Genomic DNA, 25,320 nt, shown 5'->3' with positions numbered 1-25,320 from the left:
AAAATCAAGAGTACACGACATTTCCTTTTGTCTGATGTTGAATAAATTACAATTCCGTGGATTTTTATTACTTTTAAATCATCCTAAAGTTATATAGAAAGCTTTTTTAAAACGTAACAAGTCATCAAGAGCAGAGGCTTTGAGATAAAAAATATATTTATTCAACAGATAATGCTACGTATTATAAAGTAAAACATTTGTTTTTATCCCAGCTACCTCTCTTGAAGAATTCGACCCTAAGGCCGAGTACACAGGCCACAATGGAGTGGACAGTAGATTTTGGCCGCTTGGACATTGGCGCATATGTTGATACCATCTAGTGCACTACAGTCCATCTTAGGGTCATCCTGACAACCTAAAAATAGAAAACATGTTCATGTAAACAAAAAGGTTCTTACTTATATAAATAATGATGATTATATTGTTCAGTACATGTATAGCTCTTTTCAAAACCTTTGCCGTCTTTAGCGGCAAACTGACATTCTTATCAGGCCATATTATTCTTATGTACATGTAGTTCTCTGCATTTCTTCAACAGCTTTTTACAGATATTAGCCCTATCATATGAAAGACAGAGAGTGTTATGTTTGTATGTAAAAAAGACCATTTCCTTTAACTATGAAAATAAAGAAACATTTTTTTTATAGTTGCTATAGAAATCAAAGTGTCAGCGTCATTCTTTTGTTGGTTAGTTGATTTCTATAAGATTGAAAATTTTGAAAAACTTATAAGTCGTACGATAATAAGATCACAAGAAAATTATCTCCCTTGTCCTGAACAGCATTTTAACGAAATAATTGAAAAATTTTACATCATGCAATTTCTACTAATCACAAAAGAGAGGAAGTGCATAACCCTAGACTGTAATTTAAACAGCTTTACACAGTATACTGTGAGATTTTTTTTAGTTAACATGTAGTGAAACTGTATTTCATATTGACGTAACAATGATTTTAAGCTTGGAGCAACTAAATGTACTAGTATTTGTTTATAGATAGGCGTGTCATTGCTTTGTCACTTAAGGGAATATATATTCATATATATACTTCAGAGATTTAATGAACTCTGATAATCATGATTGTATTGTAAGAATTTACTTTACTTTTTTTATTTTTTTTTTAAAGGGGGTGGGGTGGTAAGATGCTTTCAATGTTGTCGCTGTACTTTTTGCAATTTTCTCCTATTACTTGAAAACTATGACAAACTTACTCATACGTACGTGAAATAAAAAATTCTCTTTATGGGCCGTTCCTTAAATGATTTTCAGGAATCTTAATTAAAGCATTTATTAATAATGTTTGTTTAAAATAACACTAGATAAATATTGAGATCATGATATCCTGTATTCCTTCATTACAAACGTTTGTTATTCCTTTTACTTAAACAATTTTTAAAATGTTTTCTTCTTTTAATGCGTGAATTAATGGTTGCAACTATTTAAAAAAATTACATAATCCGCATGAGTTAGTACGTATTTTTTTCCAACTGTTGCAACCGTTAATCCAGCAATATCAAACAAAGAAGTATGTCTGTATAAATACTCGTTTAATCTGTACGCATTAGTTATGTTTCATTGATGGTAAAGCCCGCTGCTTAAGAAATCATCCATAAACATATGAATTTAAAAAAAAAAACTCACTAGTTCAGCCCTAATGAAATGAATAAGGGAAGTAATTTTTCACAAGAAATAAAGGAGAAAATATTCAGTGAATATATTATGTAGATAAAGTTACCAACCGGTGCTAGGGTGACCATGGCCGTGTCCGCCGTGAATCGAGGATTTGTCTATGAGATTACGGTTACAAAGGGGCGTGTCACAGCATTTGACCTGCACGGTCTGACCCTGTCGCTTAACAACGTCCCGTCTTCCAATCGCATTTCCCTGCAACGCGTCGCACACCTAGTAGCGAAAAAAGATCCAATATTGTCATGTTAACAAAGAAATAAATTGCATACGAACCTGTCAAAAAAATCACATCAAGATTTATTGCAGTAAAAGCAAAGTTTTGCCATAATTTGCAAATTGATCTATATAATGATTCAATAGTCGCTATTCTTCCCAGTGTCATTATAAGATCTTGTTAAGGCCCACTAACCAGTTTGCTTTGGCAGGTGAGGGAGAATCTCGTCTCTCCGTTGGCGATGTAAGCTGCTTCCTCACATATCTGGACAGAAAGGGAGCTTAATGCTTAACGAAACCAATGAGGATAAAACATACCACACTCTTACAACATCGACTGATCCCAGTGTTTCTGGATCACATACACATCAGTTCAACTCCTGTAAGTTTCTCAGAAATTCGTCATGTGGATATATTTGCTATTTTATATAGTTTCATATCTGACTGACAGCTTGCGAAAAGATTATTTCTCAGTAAATTTGAAAAATAATTTCTACGAATTTTTTCTACTAAATACGACTGTTGCCTCGTTTCAACTCCACCCAAACAATTCTAATAGTTATGTCAACACTTATTCTAATAAATGATTTAATAAAAATTGAGCCGCAAAAACTATAATTTCGTGTACTTTATTATTGCTGTTTGGTGTCAAAAGGAAAATCGTTGCCTAGACCTTACTGACAAGAGTCTGAAATATAGCGCCAAATCTTCCACTTTTTTTTTTTATCGGAAACAAAATTTCATTTGCATCATACCTTACGCAAGCTTAGAAACAACCTTATGGACTACTTAAAGATAGACCATGGTTTATATTTGGACATCATTGTAATTTATGTAATTGACGAAACGTTTCTTGTTCAAATATATGTATAGTATATGAAAGTATAGAAAATATAATTTTAGTAAGAGGCATTGGCACGCTAGCAATAAAAGTGTTCTGGAGCTACTTTGATCAATTAAAGTATTCTTATATACACGTGTAATGAGTATTTTTTATGACTTTGACAGGAAGTAGATAAGGTTAAAACTTCTTGTGCCCTGAAACTGACCTCTCCAGCGGAGCACTGCATTTCCTCGTTACAGGTAACGGGGTCTTGTACACCATCGCAATGGTAGCACTTTATACCATGTGCTAAATGAAAAAAATGACAGATATCCTATTTTGAATAATAAAGACAATGAATTCCAAAAGCAACAGACTTAGACATGTTAAAAGTTGTATTCTGTTAAAAAAAATGACTCCTTTCTGTCGGAAGTTTAATGATGTGCGACGGAATATACCAAATCACCTCTGCACATGATGGCGACGTCTTTATCATGGCCACAGGAAGTCAGGCCAAACCTGTTATGTGTACAGACATCAATTGATGTCTCGTTACCCATACATCTCACCCCATCCAACCATACAGTAGCAGGTGGGACACCGAAGTTAGTGGCCTGCATCAGTGTTGGATTATCACTAAAAATACAACACATACATTCACTTACATGGGGAATTTTTAATAAGAATTTTATTTGTGGGTTATTCTAGTATGATGATGTCGTATCGATTTATGTAATTACCTTGGATAACCAATACTGTTGCAAATTATTTTGGCTGCAGTTTTGTCAAAACCGTTGTTGCACACTGTACCCCATCTGCCCTCATGGAAAATCTCTAAACGCCCTTCATAAGGTGTGGATCCTCCAACAAGACGAACAGGGCTTTCTATTGTACCTGGTTAAGACAAACATACACATCCGTAACACAGTGATCTAGAGTCACGCTTCCTTTGCTCAAAATGAAAAATCTTTTTGACTTACCTGAATTTACAAATAAACTTGTATAAACTATTGTCAACAGAAAGAATGGAATGTAGATGGCAATACATCATCAATTCGAATCCAAATTAAAAGAATTGCTATAATACTTAAAACAAAACAGTATTTTAAAGTCTGTAACATGTATACCTTGACATGTACATGATATAAGGTTAATGACGTATTAACAGTTTCAAATTTTTTTATCGTACTGTTTTTTTTTAAATAAATTCAAATAAACAGGAAGACTAAAGCACTTTGTTACATGACGACTTACTTCCGCAACGAACTCCTACATCTTCTGAGTGGTCGCAGTTGTTAGATCCCCACACCTGATGACGACACTGAACTATAGAGTTCTCCATCCCGTTACAGTCCACATTGTCCAGCCATATCTTCCCAGTCCCCGCTCCAAAGCGCCCTCCAGTGACGGCTTCAGCGTTACCTCTGTAAGCCATTATATATAAAATATACACTAGAAATGGGTTTGTATTCAAACTCCTCAAACAAGTCGAAAAATTAAGAGAAGAAATCTTCAGGCAAACTTTAAATTCAGGTGAAATAAACATATAATTATGACATACGTTGGAAATCCGAGCATTCTGCACACTACTTTGGCGTTCGTTGAATCAAATCGATCGTCACAAACTGTACCCCAGACTCCATGATAGAGGACTTCCACACGACCTTCATTCGGAACCTTTCCGTTGACAAGCCGGATGCTTATATTTTGGTGGCCTGTATAAGATAAGACTGCAATTTCACTAGATGTTCAAGAGGCAAAAAAGAATTACGATCTGTTGTTTTAATGAATCGGAGTAGTTTTTAAACCAATCACTTTTCAAAACTAAAACGAAAAACTTTAAAAATGGTTTTCTCGCAAGGCAGTATTTTACCTGAGTAAAAGGTCAAATCCTTTGAGGTCATTACATAAAACAGAATAGAGTCTGGTAAATGTGTCACAAGAGACACAATCATAAACCCAATAAAACGGATTAATATATCATTTTGTTATACCTTTGAAAATTGTTTCCTATATAATTCTATACTTAAAAAAGTCTAACATTTCCAATGTTTTACTGAGCGGTCATAAAACAAGAGGCCACATTGGGCCACAACGCTCACCTGAGTAACTTTGGCCCTGCTGTTTTTCGCTTGATTTCCCCCCTTGGAAAACCTAATGTGGCCCCGCCCTACCCCCTGTGTCATGATTTGAATAATTTAGAATCTGCACTACCCCAGGATGCTTCCACTTAAGTTTCAGCTTTTCTGGCCCAATAGTTCTTGAGAAGAATATTTTTAATGATTTTTCCTATATATTTCAATGTTAAAATTAGATTCCCTTTTGTGGCTCCGCCCTACCCCCCGGGGTCATGATTTGACGGTTGCTTCCACATGAGTTTCAGCTTTTCTAGCCCAATGGTTCTTGAGAAGTATATTTTAAAGATTTTTTTTTCTACATATTTCAATGTAAAACTGGATTCCCTATTGCCGCTCTACCCCCGGGGGTCATGATTTGAACAAATTAGAATCTACACTACACCAGGATGCTTCCATATAAGTTTCAGCTTTTCTGGCCCAGTGGTTCTTGACAAGAAGATTTTTAAAGATTTTTTCTGCACATTTCAAGCAAAACTTGGATTCCCTATTGTGACCATGATTTGAACAATTTAAAATCTACACTACCCCAGGATGCTTCCACATAAGTTTCAGCTTTTCTGGCCCAGTGGTTCTTGAGAAGAAGATTTTTTAATGACCCCACCCTATTTTTGCCTTTTCTTGATTATCTCCCCTTGGAAGGGGTCTTGGCCCTTCATTTTAACAATTTTAACCCCCCTTTACTGAAGGATGCTTTGTACCAAGTTTGGTTAAAATTGGCCCAGTGATTCTTGAGAAGTTGAAAATGTGAAAAGTTTACAGACGGACGGACGACAGACAACAGGTGATCAGAAAAGATCACATGAGCTTTCAGCTCAGGTGAGCTAAAAATCGATGTTTGACCGCAGAGTGAGATATTGGACCTGTTGATTAGACGTTGGACCACTTACGTCACAGTGTGGGCGGGGTCAGCTGTATCTTATTTGCCTTCGTTGGAGTTCGACAGAACTTTACGGAATTCACCGAGTTTAAATCGCAGTGCGGGTAAACAAAATTTACATCATGTTATGTCAAAAAGGTATAACAAAACATTTATTGACTGTTTTCTCGGGCAAAATGCGTTTTGTCAACCCCTGGAACCAAACTGTTTGCTTTCGGCCTAACGGCCTCAGGGAAACAGTTTGGTTCTTGGGTCCGACAAAACGCATGTTGCCCGAGAACCCAGTCAATAAATGTATAAAGTTACCCAACACACTTGACAGCGGGTAACACAACGAAATTTTCACAGGCGTCTCAAAACGTCAGGTGTGCGTTTAAAGGAAGCCGAATAAACTTGCCGTCAATCAAACTTGCGTCCGATTTGGCTTAATTGAAAACAACAAACAACAGACAAAAATGCTTGGGAGTGTGCAGAAATAAGGAAACTTTAGATGATAAAGGACTGTTTGAGTATCAAACAAACAACAAAGAGGTCGGTAAATCTTTTTCGAAGCTTTTTTATTGAGAAAAACAGAAGCGAGGAGTTTGACGGCTTTATAAATGTGAACTCAACAACGATCGACAGATTTTTTGCTAACACCCTAAATCAATAAGACATTCAGTACATGTATAATAAAAAAAAAGGTGCCTGTTTTGGAGGGTAACAGCTGAAATTGACACCCCTCGAAAAACCATTGTCAACCTCCGCTGACGAGTCGGTTGACAATGCTTTTCCCTGGGGGTGTCAATTTTGACCGTTACCCTCCAAAACAGGCACCATTTATATATTGGTAACTATATAAATTGATTTCTCTGCGAAGTTGTTCTTTCCATACTTATATACGATAGAACTTTATATAAACAGAACTCACCTGCGTCACAAATGACGCTTGCGTCTTCTGTGTGGTCACAGTCGCTTTGACCATACCCAGCAAAGCTACATGTTGCGATGGTATCCTCAGTTCCACTGCAAGAGACGTCGTCTAGGAATATTGGTCCCGTACCAGGTCCAAAGTGAGCTTCAGCTAATCCAACAGCTGTACCGCTACAGTAATAAGATTGAAAGCCATAAGGTAATCAAATTTCATTACCTCATACCAATTTTATTTACATTCAAGACTTAGCACCACGGTTCACACATAAGGTTTTTTATCACGCTCTCGCTCATAATGTGTGACATTAGAAATCAAAGTTGAATCATGTGATGGCATATTCCTGTTATTCATATAACCTTATTATAATTACCGTGTTATAACTGCGGTAGTAATTTAAATGAGGAAGTAAATATTCTTATGATTTTGCCATTTCGTCGTCAACAATTGTGATAGTTATTACAACTTTACAAGATAACTTTACATTAAAGTGTCCCCTATTTGATAAGATACATCTGTAAACTGAGTTGCCGATATACTTTTCCTAACAGGGTTAACATTTGATAAAAGTTGCTCTATGACGATATAAACTTTGTGTTTATTTAATGACCAAAATAAATGGGATGATAAAAACAATACACGATACTATCGACACCGACTTGGAATAAAAATTAGCATAAAGCCATTGAATTAATACATAAGAAAAGGAAGACGTATATTCATTGACATCAACAGAGTGGAAGAGAAAGAGAGAAGTCAACGTACTTGAATCCCAGCATACGGCAGAACACCTTGGCTTCCCTGTCATCAAACTGGTCGTCACACACAGTACCCCACGTGTTGTTGAAGAACACCTCGACACGCCCTTCTTTCTCATTGGCTCCGCCCACCAGACGGACTTTAAGAGCTTGTGAATTTTCTGATGAAGATAATTTCAAAAGAGTATTATATTAATTGTATGCCTTTATTTTATATTCATTTCTTAGAAGGCATTTTCATTTGGATGTATGTTGTGTTCTTTCAATTTCTTATTCAGTTATGTGGCTTTTTTGTTTGTTTTTCTCTTATAAGCGATGTTTGTACCTTGTTTTTCTCTTATAAGCAATGTTCGTACCTTGTTTTTCTCTTATAAGCGATGTTTGTACCTTGTTTTCTCTTATAAGCTATGATTGTAACTTGCTGTATTAATTTGTTATTTAATTTGTTGGAGTTTCCAAGAGTGAAATCGAGATTTTCCTCCATCATATAAGGAAGAACACTTTTTAAAACATTTTCAGTATAATTGAGTTAAAGAGTGTACCAAAGCTAAAACTACCAACTTCCCAACAGTAAGTAAATTTTTACTCAAAGACAAACACGGACTATACACGCCTTTTACAGCAACAACTTTTTATAGGACATACCTGCGTGACAAATAACACCTGCGTCCTCGGTATGGTCACAATCATTGGATCCGTATCCGGCAAAACCACAGCTCGCCAGTGTACTCTCAGTCCCCGTGCAATTTACGTCATCCATTAAAATACTTCCGGTACCTTGTCCGAAGAAACCTTGCGCTACTGCTCGTGGAATACCTCTGGAATCAAGTCAAATGGTCCGAATTGAAATCGTACTTCATTAGTTTTGGTTATTTTAGTAAGTGTCAATAAACTTGAAATTATTTATATCAGTAAAAGTTGACTTTATAAATGCATTAATTCCGACAGAAAGACATTAATAGATTGATATTATATTGTTGAATTATATATTACTTCTTGAACCCTGTCAGTCATTCAAATGAAGAGAAATCGGCTGTCTCACAGTATATTGTAATTTTTTTTAATGTACATGTGTATGTAATTGTATGAAATTATAAAAAGTTTACTTTCATCACCAGTATGCTCCCACCTCTGTATTTTAATGTTACCGATATGAAGCCTGCTACATACGCATTTAATGCCCTAGACTACAATTGTTTCATTTTCAGTGTTACTGAATGACGTCTGCTACATACCCAGTGAATCCTAGCATGCGGCAGACCACAGCTGCTTCATTCGAATCCCACTCGTCATCACAAACTGTTCCCCAGCCGGCTCCAATGTTAACCTCCACTCTTCCCTCGTCAGTCCTAGCCCCACCAACAAGTCGGATCTGGAGTTTTGGTGGGGTATCTATGAAGTTTGATGAGAAACATCGTAAAACCATCAGCATAATTAAATTTACAAGATTTCAAAGAGATTAATCAATGACCTAATCCAATGCAATATTGTACTTATTTTTTCATGTGATAAAATGTTACCTAAGGTTTATTAATGTTTGAATGGGCAAATGCAAATTTTATTATGCTAGTGATAAACAACTTTGAATAGGTCTGTATAATTCTTATTTTTACTACATGTTGAATATGAAAGATCTCTTCAGTAAGTGTTTATTTTTACCCGTGCAGACGACGCCGATGTCCTCTGTGTGGTCGCAGTCGTTGTTGCCGATTTCTGTCTGGTTGCATTCCAGGATGTTACCTTCACTTCCTGTGCACATGACGTCATCAAGCCAGATGGATCCTGTCCCTGGACCGAAATTGTTTGGAAAAGCATTTGCACTGAAAAGTAGGTAAATGTTAAAGCTTCATTAATTAAAGTTGCATCTTAGAAAAAATGATGTTGAATGTCCTCATTAACTTTTCCTTACAAAGAAGCATAAAATTGCCCAGTTACAGGCTTCAATTACATGTATATCACCAAACTAGACTGTATTTGAAGGTATAAATGAGGCTTTATAATTTTTTACACGATATAGGATTAGATCATAACATTTATGGCTAATGGTTGGTACGAGGGCGGTTCTATCTGTCCAACGCTTCTTTTGCAGAGTCAATGTCGGGGAAAATATACCACTTACTATGGCAATCCGAGTTGTTTACACACAACTTTTGCCGCTCTTGTATCGAACTCATCGTCACAGACAGTTCCCCATAGTCCGTTCAGGTTCACTTCCACACGACCACTGTTAGAATCAGACCCACCTACCAGTCGGAACTTCACAGAATCTAAAGTTCAATAACAGGGTTACATATGACTGATGTTCAAACTCTCATCCGGAACAAAAAAGTCTGAATGCCTTAAAAGAAATGAAAAATTGAAAGAATGGAGCCGCATAGAAAACTTTCAGACTTCATTTAAAAATGGATCTATAATACTCCTAGGAAATTGGGTTAATGGGACAGTATTTCAAAGAAACATTTAAAAATTATTGTTTGCAATATCACTTGACCTGAGTCACAGATGACGCCAGCGTCTTCGCTGTGAAAACAGTCATGGAAGGAGTTACTGCGACATTGATCAAGGTCAGTCTCTGTACCCACACACTGCAGTTCATCAAAGAAAATCCGTCCGGTACCTTTGCCGAAGACTCCCTCTACTGTTGCCAGATGGACGTTCCTGACCAAAGAATCCAAAAATATAAATACGACTCAAACATCAATATCACTGTGCATAGACATGCAAGTGTTTTGTTATCTTGTCTTCTTTAAAGAATGAAGGCGTTTTAGGAAAGTACAATCCCCCGGTCTGTGACAATATATTTATCAAATTTCAAAGTTCATGGAAAAGTTATACCGATATTTTTCAAAAATTATGTTGTCAGTAATGTCACACAGTTGATTCGATCATTTATTTTATTAAATAACTCTGTTTTTAAACTGAGAGTTGAACACACTGTACACCTGTAAAATGGCTCAATTGGAGCAACACAAAAATTATTTTTGAAGATGGATGGTCAAGTCTCCATTCTACATAAACGTTTAAATGACGAAAAAGTGAATGTAAAATCTGTTGTTTTTTTAAATGGTGTTTGGACCCATTCACTTTGAAAAATCGACAATTTCTGAAAAATGACATGCATCAACAAACTCGTTTATCTAAACCACACTGACACCTCCAATGATATGAAGACTTTGTAGAGTAGTGGTTAACATTACGCCCTACCGCGAACTTTGGAGAGAGTTCGAATCATTTGTGGGGCTATTTTTGCCTTTTCACATACTTTAAAAACATAACCAAAAATTTAATTATTTATCAATAAGGAATATAATAAAATATAGGAATCAAATATGTAATAGAGGAAAGTGACTACACAGTTTTTGAAAAATATAACTTTGTGTGAACTTTTAAGAAATATCTTCCTCAAAGCAGGGGATTTTTCCTCGCCTTGTATGCCTCCATTAATTCTTTGATAAATCATATCATTAGACATAAAAATGATTCTTTTTTATTTCTTACCCCTTTGATCCCAACATTCTACACACCACCTTCGCGTCCATCATATCGAACTGATCATCACACACAGTCCCCCATATTCCGTCCTTCTGGATCTCCACACGACCTTGACCTGCTACTCCGGCCGGCCCCACCAAACGGATACTCTGAATTACAGCTTTTAAACAAGAAACCACCTTAATTATTCTTGACACATGATTTTTAAATTTACATATTGAAACGCCAGAGAAGTTATAAATGCAGACTTCTCATTTTCTTATGCTCGGTATAATTATCTTATGAGGAAGATCTGAAGACAAACGAGTTTATTTGTCAAATTGAACGCTTAAGAATAAATATGACAAGGTTTTGTTTCTTTTTAAAATCCATAAGGGTCTTTACTCACCTTGGCTATAGCCAAATAGCAAACCTGCATATGAAAGAACATTGCAACATCATTTGCCAATGTATGACAATTTTTATGCACAATAAAACATATAAACATATTACAGATATACACATATATCATAGTACTGAGTATTTGTAAAATTAATACTTATGAGAAACCATGTTGGAGCCATGTTTGAAGACGTCAATGTGACTTGGATTGCCTTATCAGGCTAGATAAGATCTGGTTCCCGTTTGATTATCACACACAAGTTCTTGGTCGGGGCATGATGACTTATAGTGAAGACTTTCAGATATACGCAATACTAGTACATCATACGGTATAAAGTACACTGTCATATATATGTATGTGCATATAAATTATGTACATGTATTAAAAATTCCAACTTTTGAAAGTATATAAAATTGTCTATATCTTAGCTTCTTTGTGAGACATTTCAGATCTTTTGTCGTCCAAACAAAAAAAGACAGAGCACGTTTTCCAGAACGATTACTCAGCAAAATCGTATTTAATTTTATTTCCAACATAAATTATCTTTCGAACTCTTTATATACTTTTATAAACTATGAGTCAAAAGTCTTGATGATACAATCTTTCTATCTTCTCATATTTAGTTCCGGTTTTTGTTCTGATTTCTCTTAATAGAGATTTGAAAGAAGATACAAGGCCAGATAATGTTGGTTTATTTTGGACATTCCTATATATACTATTGGTTATCGACCTTTTTGCTGACGAGGAATTTTTTGCAGACTTTAGCTTTATACTTTACCTCACTTGAGGCAGAGTCTCAAGGTTGGTAATTAAAATTTCCTAAAATGAAATTCCAAGTTCCCTTTAAAGAAAAGGAGATATAAGAATGATTAAGATATTATAATGAATAAATTTTGACAACCAAGGAGACAACAAGAATTAGCTAAAAGATTAATTGGAGTCATATGTAAACAAACCAGGACCAAAAGAATAAAAGTTCAGTTGGGCCATAGGAAGAATTCAAAGTTGATTTGGAATATAAAGGGAAAGTTAAGAAAAGTTTGCAAAAATCCTTTCCAGGAGAGCAAGGCTGTAGCTAGTCACATTAATTTGTAACCTTCATCAGTGTAGTTTCAAGTTTATTTTGAGTTATGACCATTTAGGCAAAGATGAAGCCATAATAATTTTGTACATATGAATATAAATGAAGTGTTCTACCAATTATACCAGTATTCTCCACAAATCCTTTCAAACTAATGCAGTCATTCCACTGCTTATATCACTATGTAGACATTCTAAAAAATCTTTTACAAAAACCAACTATAAGATAAGATAAGAGACAGGATAAAACAGTATCTATGAAGCGCCATCTGTGAAGACGTTGACGTATGTAGAAGGGAAGGCACCGTGTCTAGCCAGAACGCCATTCGTTTCCTGAAAAGATGTTGCCCTGTTGTTATGTTCTGATGAATTGTTATATAACTCTCTGACTCTTCATTGAATGCTAGCCAAACGATATCCATATTGGCACTGTTTGGATCTCTGCAATGGAAAAAAATGTGTATTAACTTTGTTGTTACATAACATTAATTGATAAAATGTAATTTCAAGCGGAAAAACTTACCCCGTTTTAGCAAAATTGGTCAGATACCTCACGAAGTCATCACTAAGTTTCTGTTCTTTTACTGTGTAATTAAAATTTTTATTTTGAAAGATAAACCACGTCTCATCGCCATGTTGTGCACCTGTCAGCCACTTCCGGCGGCGGGTAATGACTGGAAATGTGGGCTTATGAGTAAAAAGAAAGTGAAACGTCTTTTTCTCCATCGCCTTCCCAAAGCTTCTTAACCCTGACCGATGTCTTCTGAGTGTTTGTACTGCAGGTGAGGCATACAACATGTCACCATACATGTCAAGAGTTGCATGACCTTGAGCAAGAATTGAACTGTTTTTTAAATACATGTTGCATATTTGGTTGGCAATCATCGGGTTGGAATGAAAGTAATCGCGAACTAAGGCCTTTACAACCCCATCACACATTGCAGAGGTAGAAACTCCATCATCCAGATTAAAGTGGTAAACACTCTGCATGTCTTTTAGTTTTGACCTCAACAACCATCCATCCTCGTCATTGGTTCCTGCAATGATGTCAGCACTCATGAAAGTTTTAAAGCCTTCTGATGTTGGATCATTTATTATACGTTCTGGTGAATTCGAGAGTAATTCGCCATCAATAACAGGACCGGGTCTCATGATAAAGTCATATTTGTGATAGCTGGCTCGCATTTTTCCAGTTGCTATTAAAATATCCAGAGGTGATTTAGCTCGTAAACATGAAACAATATAAGAGGAGTTCACAGATTTGGCGTTATATTCTACAGTGTCGTTAAAACATCCCACAAACTTGGCTATTCGAAAAGCCGCGTTTCGGGCGTTATGAGTGACAGAACGTCTGTTAAGACCAAGCCCACTCATTGCAATTGCTCTGTGAAATAAACCAAAAGAATGTTTAGACAGAAGTAGTAGTCCAATGCTGTATCCTCCTGCAGAATGTCCAAATACTGTCACACTAGAGGGATTTCCGCCAAAATACCCAATATTCTCTTGTATCCATTTCAAAGCCTCGATTTGATCCCATAGCCCATAGTTACCGCGGGCATTTTCATCTTCAGTGCTCAGAAAACCGAACATTCCTAGTCTGTAATTTATCAGAATAATAATAACGTTACCAGTCGCAGACAACCGGGATCCGTCGTGTAAATTAGCAGATTTTGTGGAATACCCCCCTCCATGAATGTATACCATAACAGAAAATTTATTTGTATGGGATACTGACGCTGGAATATATATATTCATGTACAAGCAATCTTCAGAGACGTTCATTGATGGCAAAAACTTCTTGTAAGATTTACTGATTTTCTGATAACACGATGGACCAGGCTTGGTGGCATCAAGAACCCCGTTCCATGGCACTACAGGTTGCGGTTTTCTAAATCTCAGGGACCCAATAGGAGGCAAGGAATATGGAACCTTCAAAAATATATAAACTTCAAGTCCATTTACATCTTTTAGAGAACCTTGGATCCGCCCGTACTTTGTATCTACAGTGCCATTTTGAAATATATTTCCTTTCACGGAAGATAAAAAGATGCACGTTAGTAGGATCATCGTGCACTGAAATGCAAAGAAAAAAAAAGAATTATTACTGATATTGCAAGGGCATTTAATTAAAATGATGTAACGGAAAATTCCTTTTGAAATAAAGTCTGGTGTTTGGAGAATGATCACTTACGTTAACAGATGGCAATGATAAGTTGAATGGAATACCCTTGTTTGGTGTCGGGAGACATAAACACTTGACATACTTTGTCTTACCTCAACAATCGTGGAATGAAGTTTGTGTTAGGCATAATTAAATAGACGTGCAGAACAAAAATAAAAGAGTACGTCATTTTATGTATTCAGCAATGTAATATTAGTAGAAAATATTGTTGAGATGATTTTTGGAGTAAATTTTTATTTATTTCGACACGTAAATTCGAGTTATCATTCATCACGCAGGCATTCTGCAGATAACCATATAAACAAAATTTCATGAAAGATTGAATGACCTCACCTGGCCTCTTACACGCTTCTGTGTCTCGTGAAGCTCGTATCTTGATTTTTTTCTAATGGCATTGGAATTAGTTTCTGTAATATTTGCTAGACCTATTCTTAAGCATTGTTTTTATCCTTGTACAGTTAAGGTTAACAATATTCACAAGACTAAATATGATAGTGTCAGACATTTTTGAACTGTTGCACTTAGGAATCAGTCCTACCACAATTTTGGCTTAGAGGAAAAAACAAATTTCGCGCGAACCACACCACGTAGTGCACTTTTAGGTCTGTCTTTCAGTAATGTTTGATTGGCTGTTGTTTTACTTGAATCATGATGGGATCTATAAACAATGCAGTACATGAAGGATGATTTTTTAGTGGGTGATTCAAATGACTTCACTTTTGATGCATGTTGAGTATAATTCTGTATAAACCTATGACAAGTTGCTCCTCTTAAATCTCGATAGATATTTATTTGAGTGTACGTACTTCTTCTTATAGAACTAAGATAAAAATCATAAAATGTTATAAAAACATAGCTGTACATAATGTTATGTTTCCTCTCCACAAAATATCGAATTAGAGCGTAAAATCTCGAATAGAGTCTCATGATTGTGATTGTTTGGGATCCTGTTCTAGCATATGCTTCATCAACGTCGAAGTTTCAAATGCACTATGTATGTACCAGAGTCCAAGTGTTACAAATCCTCTAATGTATACGACATTTGCTACCTCGTTTGGATCCAAGAAGAATACAAAATACCGTCCTCTTTTGTATCGGAGATTAGGTCCAATTTAACATGTATAAGTGCGACTGAGATTTTTCCTCTACTGCATCAGATTTATCTTCTTTTGTATCAGTGACATAGTGTGCCAATCATCTACTGTATCAGTGTCATAGTGTGCCAATCATCTACTGTATCAGTGACATAGTGTGCCAATCATCTACTGTATCAGTGACATAGTGTGCCAATCATCTACTGTATCAGTGACATAGTGTGCCAATCATCTACTGTATCAGTGTCATAGTGTTACATAATCCTCATTTCAATCAGTGACAAAGTGTGACATATCGATATATCTTCTTTTGTATCGGTGGCAAACTGTGTTATATCCTTCATTGTTTCAATGGCAAAATGGGAAATTTCCTCTTTTGTATCAGTGACAAAGTGTGAATATCCTCTATTGTATCGGTGGAAAAGTGTGACATGTTATCTTTTGTATCGGCAGCATATTGTGACATACACTTCTCTTCTTTTATATAAGTGGCAATGTGTGACATATCTTCTTTTGTAAGAGTGGCATTGTGTGACATATTTTCTTTTGTAAGAGTGACATTGTGTGACATATCTTCTTTTGTAAGAGTGGCAATGTGTTACATATCTTCTTTTGTAACAGTGGCGAAGTGAGACATATCCTCTTGTATTACTGTGTGACATATCTTCTGGCAAAGTTTGACATATCCTCTACTATATCAATGGCAAGGTATTGTACATCTAGTTGCAAAATGTGACACATCGACATATTTTCTTTTGTATAAGTGGCAAACTGTGACATCTTCTCTTTAATATCACTGGTTAAGTGTGACATATCCTCTTTCTGTATTAGTGGCAAAGTGTAGCATATCCTCTATTGTGTCTTTGGCAAAGTGTGACATATCTTTTATCATTTGCAGGGAATAAAACATCCTCCTTTGTATTAGTGACACATCATTGTTTGTATCGGTAACAAATTGTGACATACACGTATCTTCCTTAGTATCATTAACAAAGTAGCATTGTGTGAATTCGTATCTTTTTGCGTAAATGGCCAAGTGCAGTGACATACACGTATCTTTAATTTTTGTATTAGATATAGAGTGCATCATATCCTCTTCTTATCAGTTCCAACATATCGAATTCCTTATTTGAGCCTGAATTTAACGTATCCTTTTTTTTATTTGTCTGACAAACGATTCCGACCCTTTGAAATATTTTGCAACTGGTCTTTGCGAAACTAAATCAAATATATGAGCTCCATAATCGTTAACAGTTTTTTTTTTCTAACACGTCTGTTTTGAAGGTAATCGTATCTGTCATATATTTTCAAGTTTCTACGATATTTTTCGTAAATGATTGTCTGGGGAATGGGGCATAACGGAAAAAGGTCATGGATTTTGCATCAATCTTATTATGAATAACCTATCCTGACTTATGACGACCGACCTCATTTGCATGAATGAATAAAAGTATCTTAGAATTCCTTCTGCTGTTTTTGAAAGATAAATTTAGATAGTAAATATCATCAAACACTAGAAATATACAAAGAAAAAACAGCACGCACCTAAAACCTAACTGACTTTAAAAAAAACACCAAAATGGTTTGCAACATTTGATGAGTATTTGATTTGACGTATCTAATGCCAGACTTCTTTGTGGACAGTCCGTTAGCTTCCTTTGTTGATGGTGGGCTGCTTATCAGATTCTTAGATTCTTGTTGTAACTTGCCATACTGATTTAAGTATTAAGAATTAAGAAGAAATGAACATTAAAATTTAAAAAAGATGACAATAAAGTGATTGTAATTTATTTCTGAAAAAAAAAACAAACATGCACAATCTGTGTAGAAAAAAACCTACGTAGAAGTTTACGTTACCAAAAAAAAAATTCCTTCAAGTGCGATCAAATGTATATACACTGTTCTAGTTTTTTACACGATGATTAATATATTTGAAATATATATATAAATCATCAGTAGAAACATACATTTGTGATAAATATAAAGAGAAATCGTACGACAAATGAAATGTTAGAGTTATAAATGGAGGCTGAGTTAGCAGACCGCTGATGACAATCCTTTACAATCCTCGGCGCTGTGTCTGTCCAGAAGTGAACTCTGTCTTTGTACAGTGATGACGACATTGTTATGTTTAGATCAAGTCTGATATAGTCTCTCTTGTTCACAGTGTAAGGTTTCCAAATACCCGTTGAGTTTACCTTTGGGTTTCTGAAATGGAATATATATCTCGATAAAACACAGCTGTCTATTTCACAAAATGAAAATGTTGTCTCCTAAGGTCAAGCAGCTGTCGATCATTACAGCACTAACATATTTACTACCTAATTTAGGCATCTGTATAGTGTTTCAGGTATTTCATGTATCAAAAATTATTACAGTGTTTTCAAAAAAATCAACTTGTGTAGGTGAAAAAAAAAGAATTTCAAATCTAAAGAGAGAGCCAAAATAATCCTCTTACTCTAAAAGATCCTTGAAGCACATTTATTCACAGGTCATGTTAACTATACAAACAAAAAACCTATCACAATCAATCCTTCGACAGGAAAAGCAATATAATTTCCAGAAACAGTCAAACAGGCATCCAAAATTAGTTACTATTACTTTTTCATTTCCTAACATAATTTTGCAAACAAGTATTTCTTTGAAAGAAAGGATTCGGAATTGGATTTCTCAGAAATGGCAGAAATTATAGTCAAAATCTACGTGATCGAATTAACTCTAAGCATTATTCATCAATTTACCATTTCTAAAGGTAAAAGAGTACTTCTCTTTCTAAGTTATGAAAATTCTTATGCACATAGAGAAATACACGCACCTACATGTACACTATATATGTAAAAATCGTTGCATTTCAAATTACATACCAAAAGTAAAAAACCTATAGAACATAGTACAAATCTCTTTTCTGCTTAAACTTTTAGTAAGCGTGACATTCTCGGCGATACATAATTATCGTCTCTCAAATAGAGACCTATATTCTCACTGGTTGCCAGATTAGCTCATCAATACTGAAATTTACACAGCTTTTTATTCACGGGTGAAATACACATGGGATAAAAATGGTTCAGACGTCTACGAATGACGTAAGGAACCAATTACATCGTTTCGTACAGTAAAGAGGTGTGGCTTATGTCATCTCATTGTTTGTCAACAACAATCTAAAATTGCGAATGTTATTAATTTCATAACCAATGAGAATCTAGGTCACCATTTGAGAGACGCTAATTATGTATCGCCGAGATTGTCACGCCTTACTGAAAGTTCAAGCAGAAAAGATATTTGTACTAAGATTCTGATAAAATTCAAAGAAAGCTGCAAGTCTATAGCAAGCAAAGAATGTGAGAGCAAATAGTTACATTTACCTAATGTCTCAAATGGAATGTCTGCATCAAAGTGTGGTTCGTGTTCGAATTGTGTAATTTCTACTTCGTCATGAAAAGGGACATGTGGCGGATATGACGGTCGACAGGGGATGTTCACTCCTCCATGGCATCTGATCCTACCTCTGTTTGCAGAGGATCGTATTTGTATTCTTTGATTAGATTTTTGAGCATGATTACCGTTCGTTATCTTCACATTTCATTTTCTATTTTACGTCAATATTCGTATTCTTAGAGTGTATGTTCTGTTAATTTCCGTATGATTTGTATCTTAATCTCAATTGTAACTAGAAGTCTGTGAGCCAATGCTCACTAATAATACCCCCGCTCTGATGTGAATACACAAGTTCAGTTATGGACAGACACAATGATAATCAGGAAGTTGACATTGGATTTGTACAAAAATGAATCCCAACAGAGAGCATGCCTAAATAAAGAGTAAGTTAATATTTCAAGCATCTGAGATGACGGTAGTTGCTGAGATAACTGCGCATAAAATTTGTTATGTATGGTAGGGACAGATGCACGGATAAACAGGAAGTTGACATCAGATTCGTACAAAATTGAATCCCACCATATGGCATGCGTAAACAAAGAGTGTGCTAAAATTTCAAGCATCTGCAATGAGTAGATGCTGAGAAAACTGTGACCAAAAGTTGTCAGGTATGGTAGGGACAGATGCACGGATAAACAGGAAGTTGACATCAAATTCGTACAAAAATGAATCCCACCATATGGCATGCCTAAACAAAGAGTGTGCTTAAATTTCAAGCATCTGTGATGAGTAGTTGCTGAGAAAACTGCGACCAAAATCTGTTACGGACAGACACACAGACAGCTAGACAGACAGACGGACGGACAGACAGACACACAAGGGAAAGACAGTATACCCCCCTCTCCTTAATAATAATGGTGATCATGTCCTAGAGCATACTCTTCCACTGAGCGTAAGAATTCATGTAACGCGTTCTTTGCGTGCACATAAACCTAAAGGAGTAGCTATGACCTTGTTAAATGTCTGGTGAGTTGTCTTCAGCAGAAGAATCACCACAAGCTTATCGATTTATCTTATAAAAAGACACACACACCCGAAAAAATACAGTTCTTCCTTATACATGTACTAACATATTGATAATAACTGAAACCAATATAAATTATATATGTATTCTAACATCTCTATATATCCCTATAAAACATAGCCTCACATAAAAATTACTCATTATTTAAAACACCTACATATTTCCAATATTTATCTATTGTTTTCTTATACCGTCCACCTCCTAACACTATATTATTCATTCGCTCATACGTCAATATTGTAGGAAAACACAACACGTGACTGACTTAGGAAACGCCCAACACATGCAATGACCAAAGTGATTCACGTATGTTTTTAACCTGAGGTGTTATTATAGAGGAAAATTAATATTGATAAAAATAAATACACTGTATTTCGAATTTATATTCTTACCCATATTTGGCAAAATTTGTCCAATACTCCATCATTTGATCTGCAAGAGCTTGTTCCTCTTGCGTTATTTGGACATTTGACGGATAGAACGTCTTCAGTCCAAATACAAACGGCAATTCCGATGCGTGGTTTGCTCCCTTCAACCACATTGGGCGCTCTCCAATCACTTCCCAAATAGGTCTGTGAGAAAACAGGTACTGAAATGTTGACCTGGTTGATTGAGCATGTGCATTAAGTGACTTGATGGTAGGTACATCCTCCAGAAAATCTCCATAAAGATCCGCAGCCATCTGAGACTGAGCTTGGAGTGTCGCTGGAGGGGTTGGTGTGTATTGTTTACATATAGCAGTGACCAAAGCAGGACAGTTTATCTCATAAATTTCCCTCACAATTGAAGGTGCAATTTCATCACAAACTATTCTCGTTGGCACACCTACAGATATATTAAATTTGAAAATTGAGGAATATGGTTTTAGATTGAAATAAAGCAGCCCGGAGTCTGCTGTGTTAGTGCCAACAAGTAGGTCAATACTATAAAACTGTTTGTGCATCAGAGAATTAGGATTTGACATTGCAGCATCGGGAGATTCTGGAATGAGTTCCCCGTCTGTGATTGGACCAATGGATGTCGTTAATGAATAGCTATCAGACCTCGACTGTTTCCAAGAAATTTCGCCCCAAACCTTTAATAAATCACTAGTGTTCTTTGAACGAAGACAATCCAACATTTCTGTTTCTGATGCTCTCTGACACGACAGCTTTGCAATCACTTGGTGAGAGGTGTCGCGCGTCTTTGTTTCATAGTCTCTTCGTGCAAGAAACGATCCACTCTCCCCGATCACTCTCAGAAACATTCCTTTGTTACTTGGTATCACACCTTGTAGAGTGGTAGAGACTCCACCAGCAGACTCTCCAAATAACGTTATTCTGTTGGGATCTCCCCCAAAAGCAACAATATTTTCTTTTACCCATTTGATGGCAAGCTGTTGGTCGTACAAGCCATAATTACCTCTAGTGTCCGAACTACCAGTACTGAAAAAACCAAAGATGTTTAGTCGGTAATTAATGGTCACAACTATGATGTCGCCTTTAAGAACCAGACGACTACCGTCTATGGAAGTTCCTTGCCCTCCTATGAATCCGCCCCCATGTATCCAAATCATGACAGCTCTCCGTGACGTCTGTCGGGTAGGAAATGGCGCGTAGATGTTCAGATGCAGGCAATCCTCAGACATATTAACATTCGGAAGTCTTGGATTATTTTTGTCAAGAAATTGAACACATGAAGGCCCAAATTCAGTTGAACCTAGAGTTCCATTCCAGGGAGTAACAGGAAGGGGTTTGGCAAACCTCAGTTTATTTAGAGGTGGTAAAGCGTACGGTACTTTCTTAAAGAGTGAAATTTTCTTAGAACTCACTTCTGTTAAGATCCCGCGAATTCTCCCCAGCGAGGTCGGAATTACATATTCTCCACTTCTACATGCGTGCACTATGTTTGGAATATCTTTATCCCAGAAATCCATCCTAGATCCATACAAAGATTTACCTGGCTTTAATGGTATATCAAGACTAAGATAGTGTCTGTCTCTCATGTCGAATGATTTCCAAAGACGTGTTTGTCCCGTATTGGGATTCCTGAAAATCAATTTGTACCGTATTTTGTATATACTCAGTACTCTGCAGTGACACTTGTAAAAATTATATATATATATATATATATATATATATATATATATATATATATATATATATATATATATATATATATATATATATATATAGATATAGATATATTGCAAAAAAGAAGAGTCAATTAAAAATATTTAAATCTACGCTTTAAAATCTTCATAAATTTACCCTGTCTTGGCAAAGTTAGTCCACATGTCCATCATTGAATGTGACAAATCAAGCTCTGCAGATGTCGGTGAGACTGTGTGCGGATACCAGTCCTCTAGACCGAACACAAACGCCAGTTCGGAGGCGTGGTTTGGTCCCGTCAGCCACGCCGGTCTGTCCTGGATAAGCTCCCAAGTGGGTTTGTGTGCAAAAGAATATTGGTAGGTTTTAGTGTTCTTCGTGTTCGAATGCAACTGAAGTAAGTAGAATGTTGGATAATTCATCGCTAAGTCAGCAAATAAATCTGCTGCCGCCTGTGTTTGTTCTAGAAGAGTAGCATTTTTTGCCAAGTTCTGTAAGTAACTATGGCATATTGCAACACTAAGGTCATCGCATGTTTTAAACCATTCTTCAGTTATAGCTGGGGCAATGTGTTCGCAAAGAATTCTTTCCGGGATATTTGCAGAGATATTGAAACCCCAGGACTTTTGGTAACCAGCCAATTCGAAGTATTCTAATCCAGCTTCGCCTGTATTGGTGCCTGCCATTAGATCGATACTCTGTAACATTTCATAAGCGGCTGAATTGTGATTTTTCAGATCTTTGAAAAGGGATTGGTTAAAGAGTTCCCCAGCAGGCGAGGAAAACACAATATTTGATGACATTGATTCGTAATATTTGGCCATCAAATAAGACGCATTAATAGACTGTAGACAAAGTATTGTCTCATCAATATTAAACCGTGAGCAGTTTAGGAGTTTGGCGGTTTGTTTCATCACATTTAGTGAGTCTGTATCATTAACGGGTACATCTGCTGGCACCATAACAGACCCACTTTCTGCGATAACACGCTGGAATAAACCTAGGTTACTAGGAAGAATACTCTGTAAGGTTACAGAAACTCCCCCAGCAGACTCTCCAAATATGGTGATGCTGTTGGGATTTCCACCGAAATCTTCAATGTTATCCTTCACCCATTTAAAAGCCAGTTGTTGGTCAAAGAATCCGTAATGTCCCTTAAAGTTAGAGTCGAGTCCAGCGTAGAGGAAGCCGAACACATTTAGTCTGTAATTGATAGTCACCACTATAACGTTTGTGCGAGAAGCGAGGTAAGAGCCATTGAACATCGTACCCTGCCCGTTTGTGAGACTCCCACCGTGTACCCAGATCATGACGGTGAGATTACTCTGTCTGTTGATATCTCCTGGGACAAACACGTTCAACTGAAGACAGTCCTCGGTAATGTTAAGGTTTGGAATCAGACGTTTGTCGTTCTCATAGATGTACTGCATGCATGATGGTCCGAACTCTGTGGCTTTTAGAGTTCCGTTCCAGTTCCCAAAAGGCTCTGGCTTCCGAAACCGAAGTGTTCCAACTGGAGGTTTGGCAAACGGTATTTTGAGGAACTGATGAACATTGACATTATTTACAACAGCAGTGCTGCCTTCTATCTGACCCAGCCTTGTTACTATGTTGACCCCAGTTGTTTGGGAAATAGTGTCCATAAGAAGAATAACAGATACCTTTATGATTGTTGAGTACAGTGTTTCCTGGGGCATCTGAAAAGGAAGAGACTATGAGACTATAATTTAACGTTGAAATAAGAAAACCATGGTTTATATTGTATCGTATTTCTCCTGTCACTATTTTCACTTTTGTTGAAAAAAAGATCCATCCTACATCCGATGAACTAGAAATACAGACTTTGAAGTTCGATAGTATAACATGCAACTTTAAAAGAAATAGCATAAGTGTCACCTTAAGATACTCGATCCTTAATGAAATAACTCTCAGTGATTGATAATTGTATATGAGCATATTCATTATGATTCATTATCTTTCTTTTTTTTCGTTATTTTGCTAAAAACTATGCATCTTTAAAAAAAAATTTTAAAAAAACGCATGCCTCAGTGTAATAGAATAAAAACATTTTACCTTGTTAAAAATTATGGTGTAGTCTGTTAAGTAAACGCTTTCATCTATAAATTAAATACTGCAGAAGATAAACTACAAACCGGGTCAATAGGATATTGGTGTATCTTACACACTTTGAAGTGACAGATATTTGTGTTACCACGATACAGTTCGAGTTTTACATTCAGCTCGGAAACCGAAAGGAATTATGCTTCTATAAATAAAATTCATGGCATAGAGAAGTATTTTTGCATCTTAGATATGGTTGAGGTGAGTCTGATGGTTTTTTTTAAATTATTTTTTATTATTTGATTTTTTTTTTAAATCATAGGTCCTTGAGAACAGGACCCAACCATTCCCGCCCCCTTCGACGTAGATACCTGGGCATTTACATGTGCACGATTTTTTTAAATATATAAATTATCTTTTTCTGACATATTTGAAAAAAAATATAAATATACATCACACCATTCATTTCATCTTTATTTCCTCTGTTCAGAGATTTTAAAAAGCGCGGATCCAGGATTTTTTTCAAGGGGAAGGAGGGGGAGGTTCATCCAAGACCAAAAGAGAAAATCCTAACCCCCCCCCCCCCCCAAAGTAAACTTCTTTCCCAAACGCGATAAAAAACCCAATATCGGGGGGGGGGGGGATAGGGTGTTGAGCCGCTCTCCTTCACTTTCTAAACTTCATATGTATGGTCCACAAATTCTAAGGAGGGTTCAAGGACATAATTTAGTTACTTTACTGTTTATGTTTGATAAAACCGCAAATTCAAGAACCCCCCCCCCCCACTAACAGAAGCAGGGATCGCTTTTTTCACATGAAAATGTACATACATGCATTTGGAAACTCGCTTTGCATAAATTTGAAAGATAGTGGAGCCAAACATTTTTTAAGTGTACATTAATTGTACAAAATCAAAGTTCTACATACGAAAGCCTAGAAGGATCAATTTGGAAAATAAAAAAAAAATAATAATAAAGGTCGTAAAACTTAAGAAACTCGTAATAGCGACTTTTTATCTCGTTCTGTTTGTCTGAAAAAAAGAAATTGTTAGAGAAAAATAATTCAGTTAAAAGT

General features: G+C 36.1%; 1 protein-coding gene across 1 annotated transcript; it reads right to left on the bottom strand.

Moving 5' to 3' along the window:
• Positions 1-233: 233 nt before the first annotated feature.
• Positions 234-23,882, bottom strand: LOC133186505 (uncharacterized). The gene is made up of 21 exons (XM_061321739.1): positions 22,345-23,882; positions 20,488-22,122; positions 17,641-17,844; positions 12,884-14,428; positions 12,611-12,801; positions 10,905-11,058; positions 9,898-10,064; positions 9,526-9,673; positions 9,066-9,226; positions 8,642-8,798; positions 8,052-8,224; positions 7,414-7,567; positions 6,649-6,821; positions 4,285-4,438; positions 3,978-4,147; positions 3,464-3,617; positions 3,190-3,359; positions 2,950-3,032; positions 2,097-2,165; positions 1,738-1,900; positions 234-355 (listed from the first exon to the last, which is right to left on the bottom strand). The coding sequence occupies exons 1-21, from the start codon at positions 23,880-23,882 to the stop codon at positions 237-239; spliced, it is 7,482 nt and encodes a 2,493-aa protein (XP_061177723.1). The 3' UTR covers positions 234-236.
• Between the last annotated feature and the right edge of the window lie 1,438 nt (positions 23,883-25,320).

This window comes from Saccostrea echinata, unplaced genomic scaffold (genome assembly GCF_033153115.1).
Source record: "Saccostrea echinata isolate AGI-Se365-2 ecotype Australia unplaced genomic scaffold, CSIRO_AGI_Sech_v1 ptg000014l, whole genome shotgun sequence".
Classification (NCBI taxonomy): Eukaryota; Metazoa; Mollusca; class Bivalvia; order Ostreida; family Ostreidae; genus Saccostrea; species Saccostrea echinata.
This window is presented reverse-complemented; position numbering and strand designations above follow the sequence as displayed.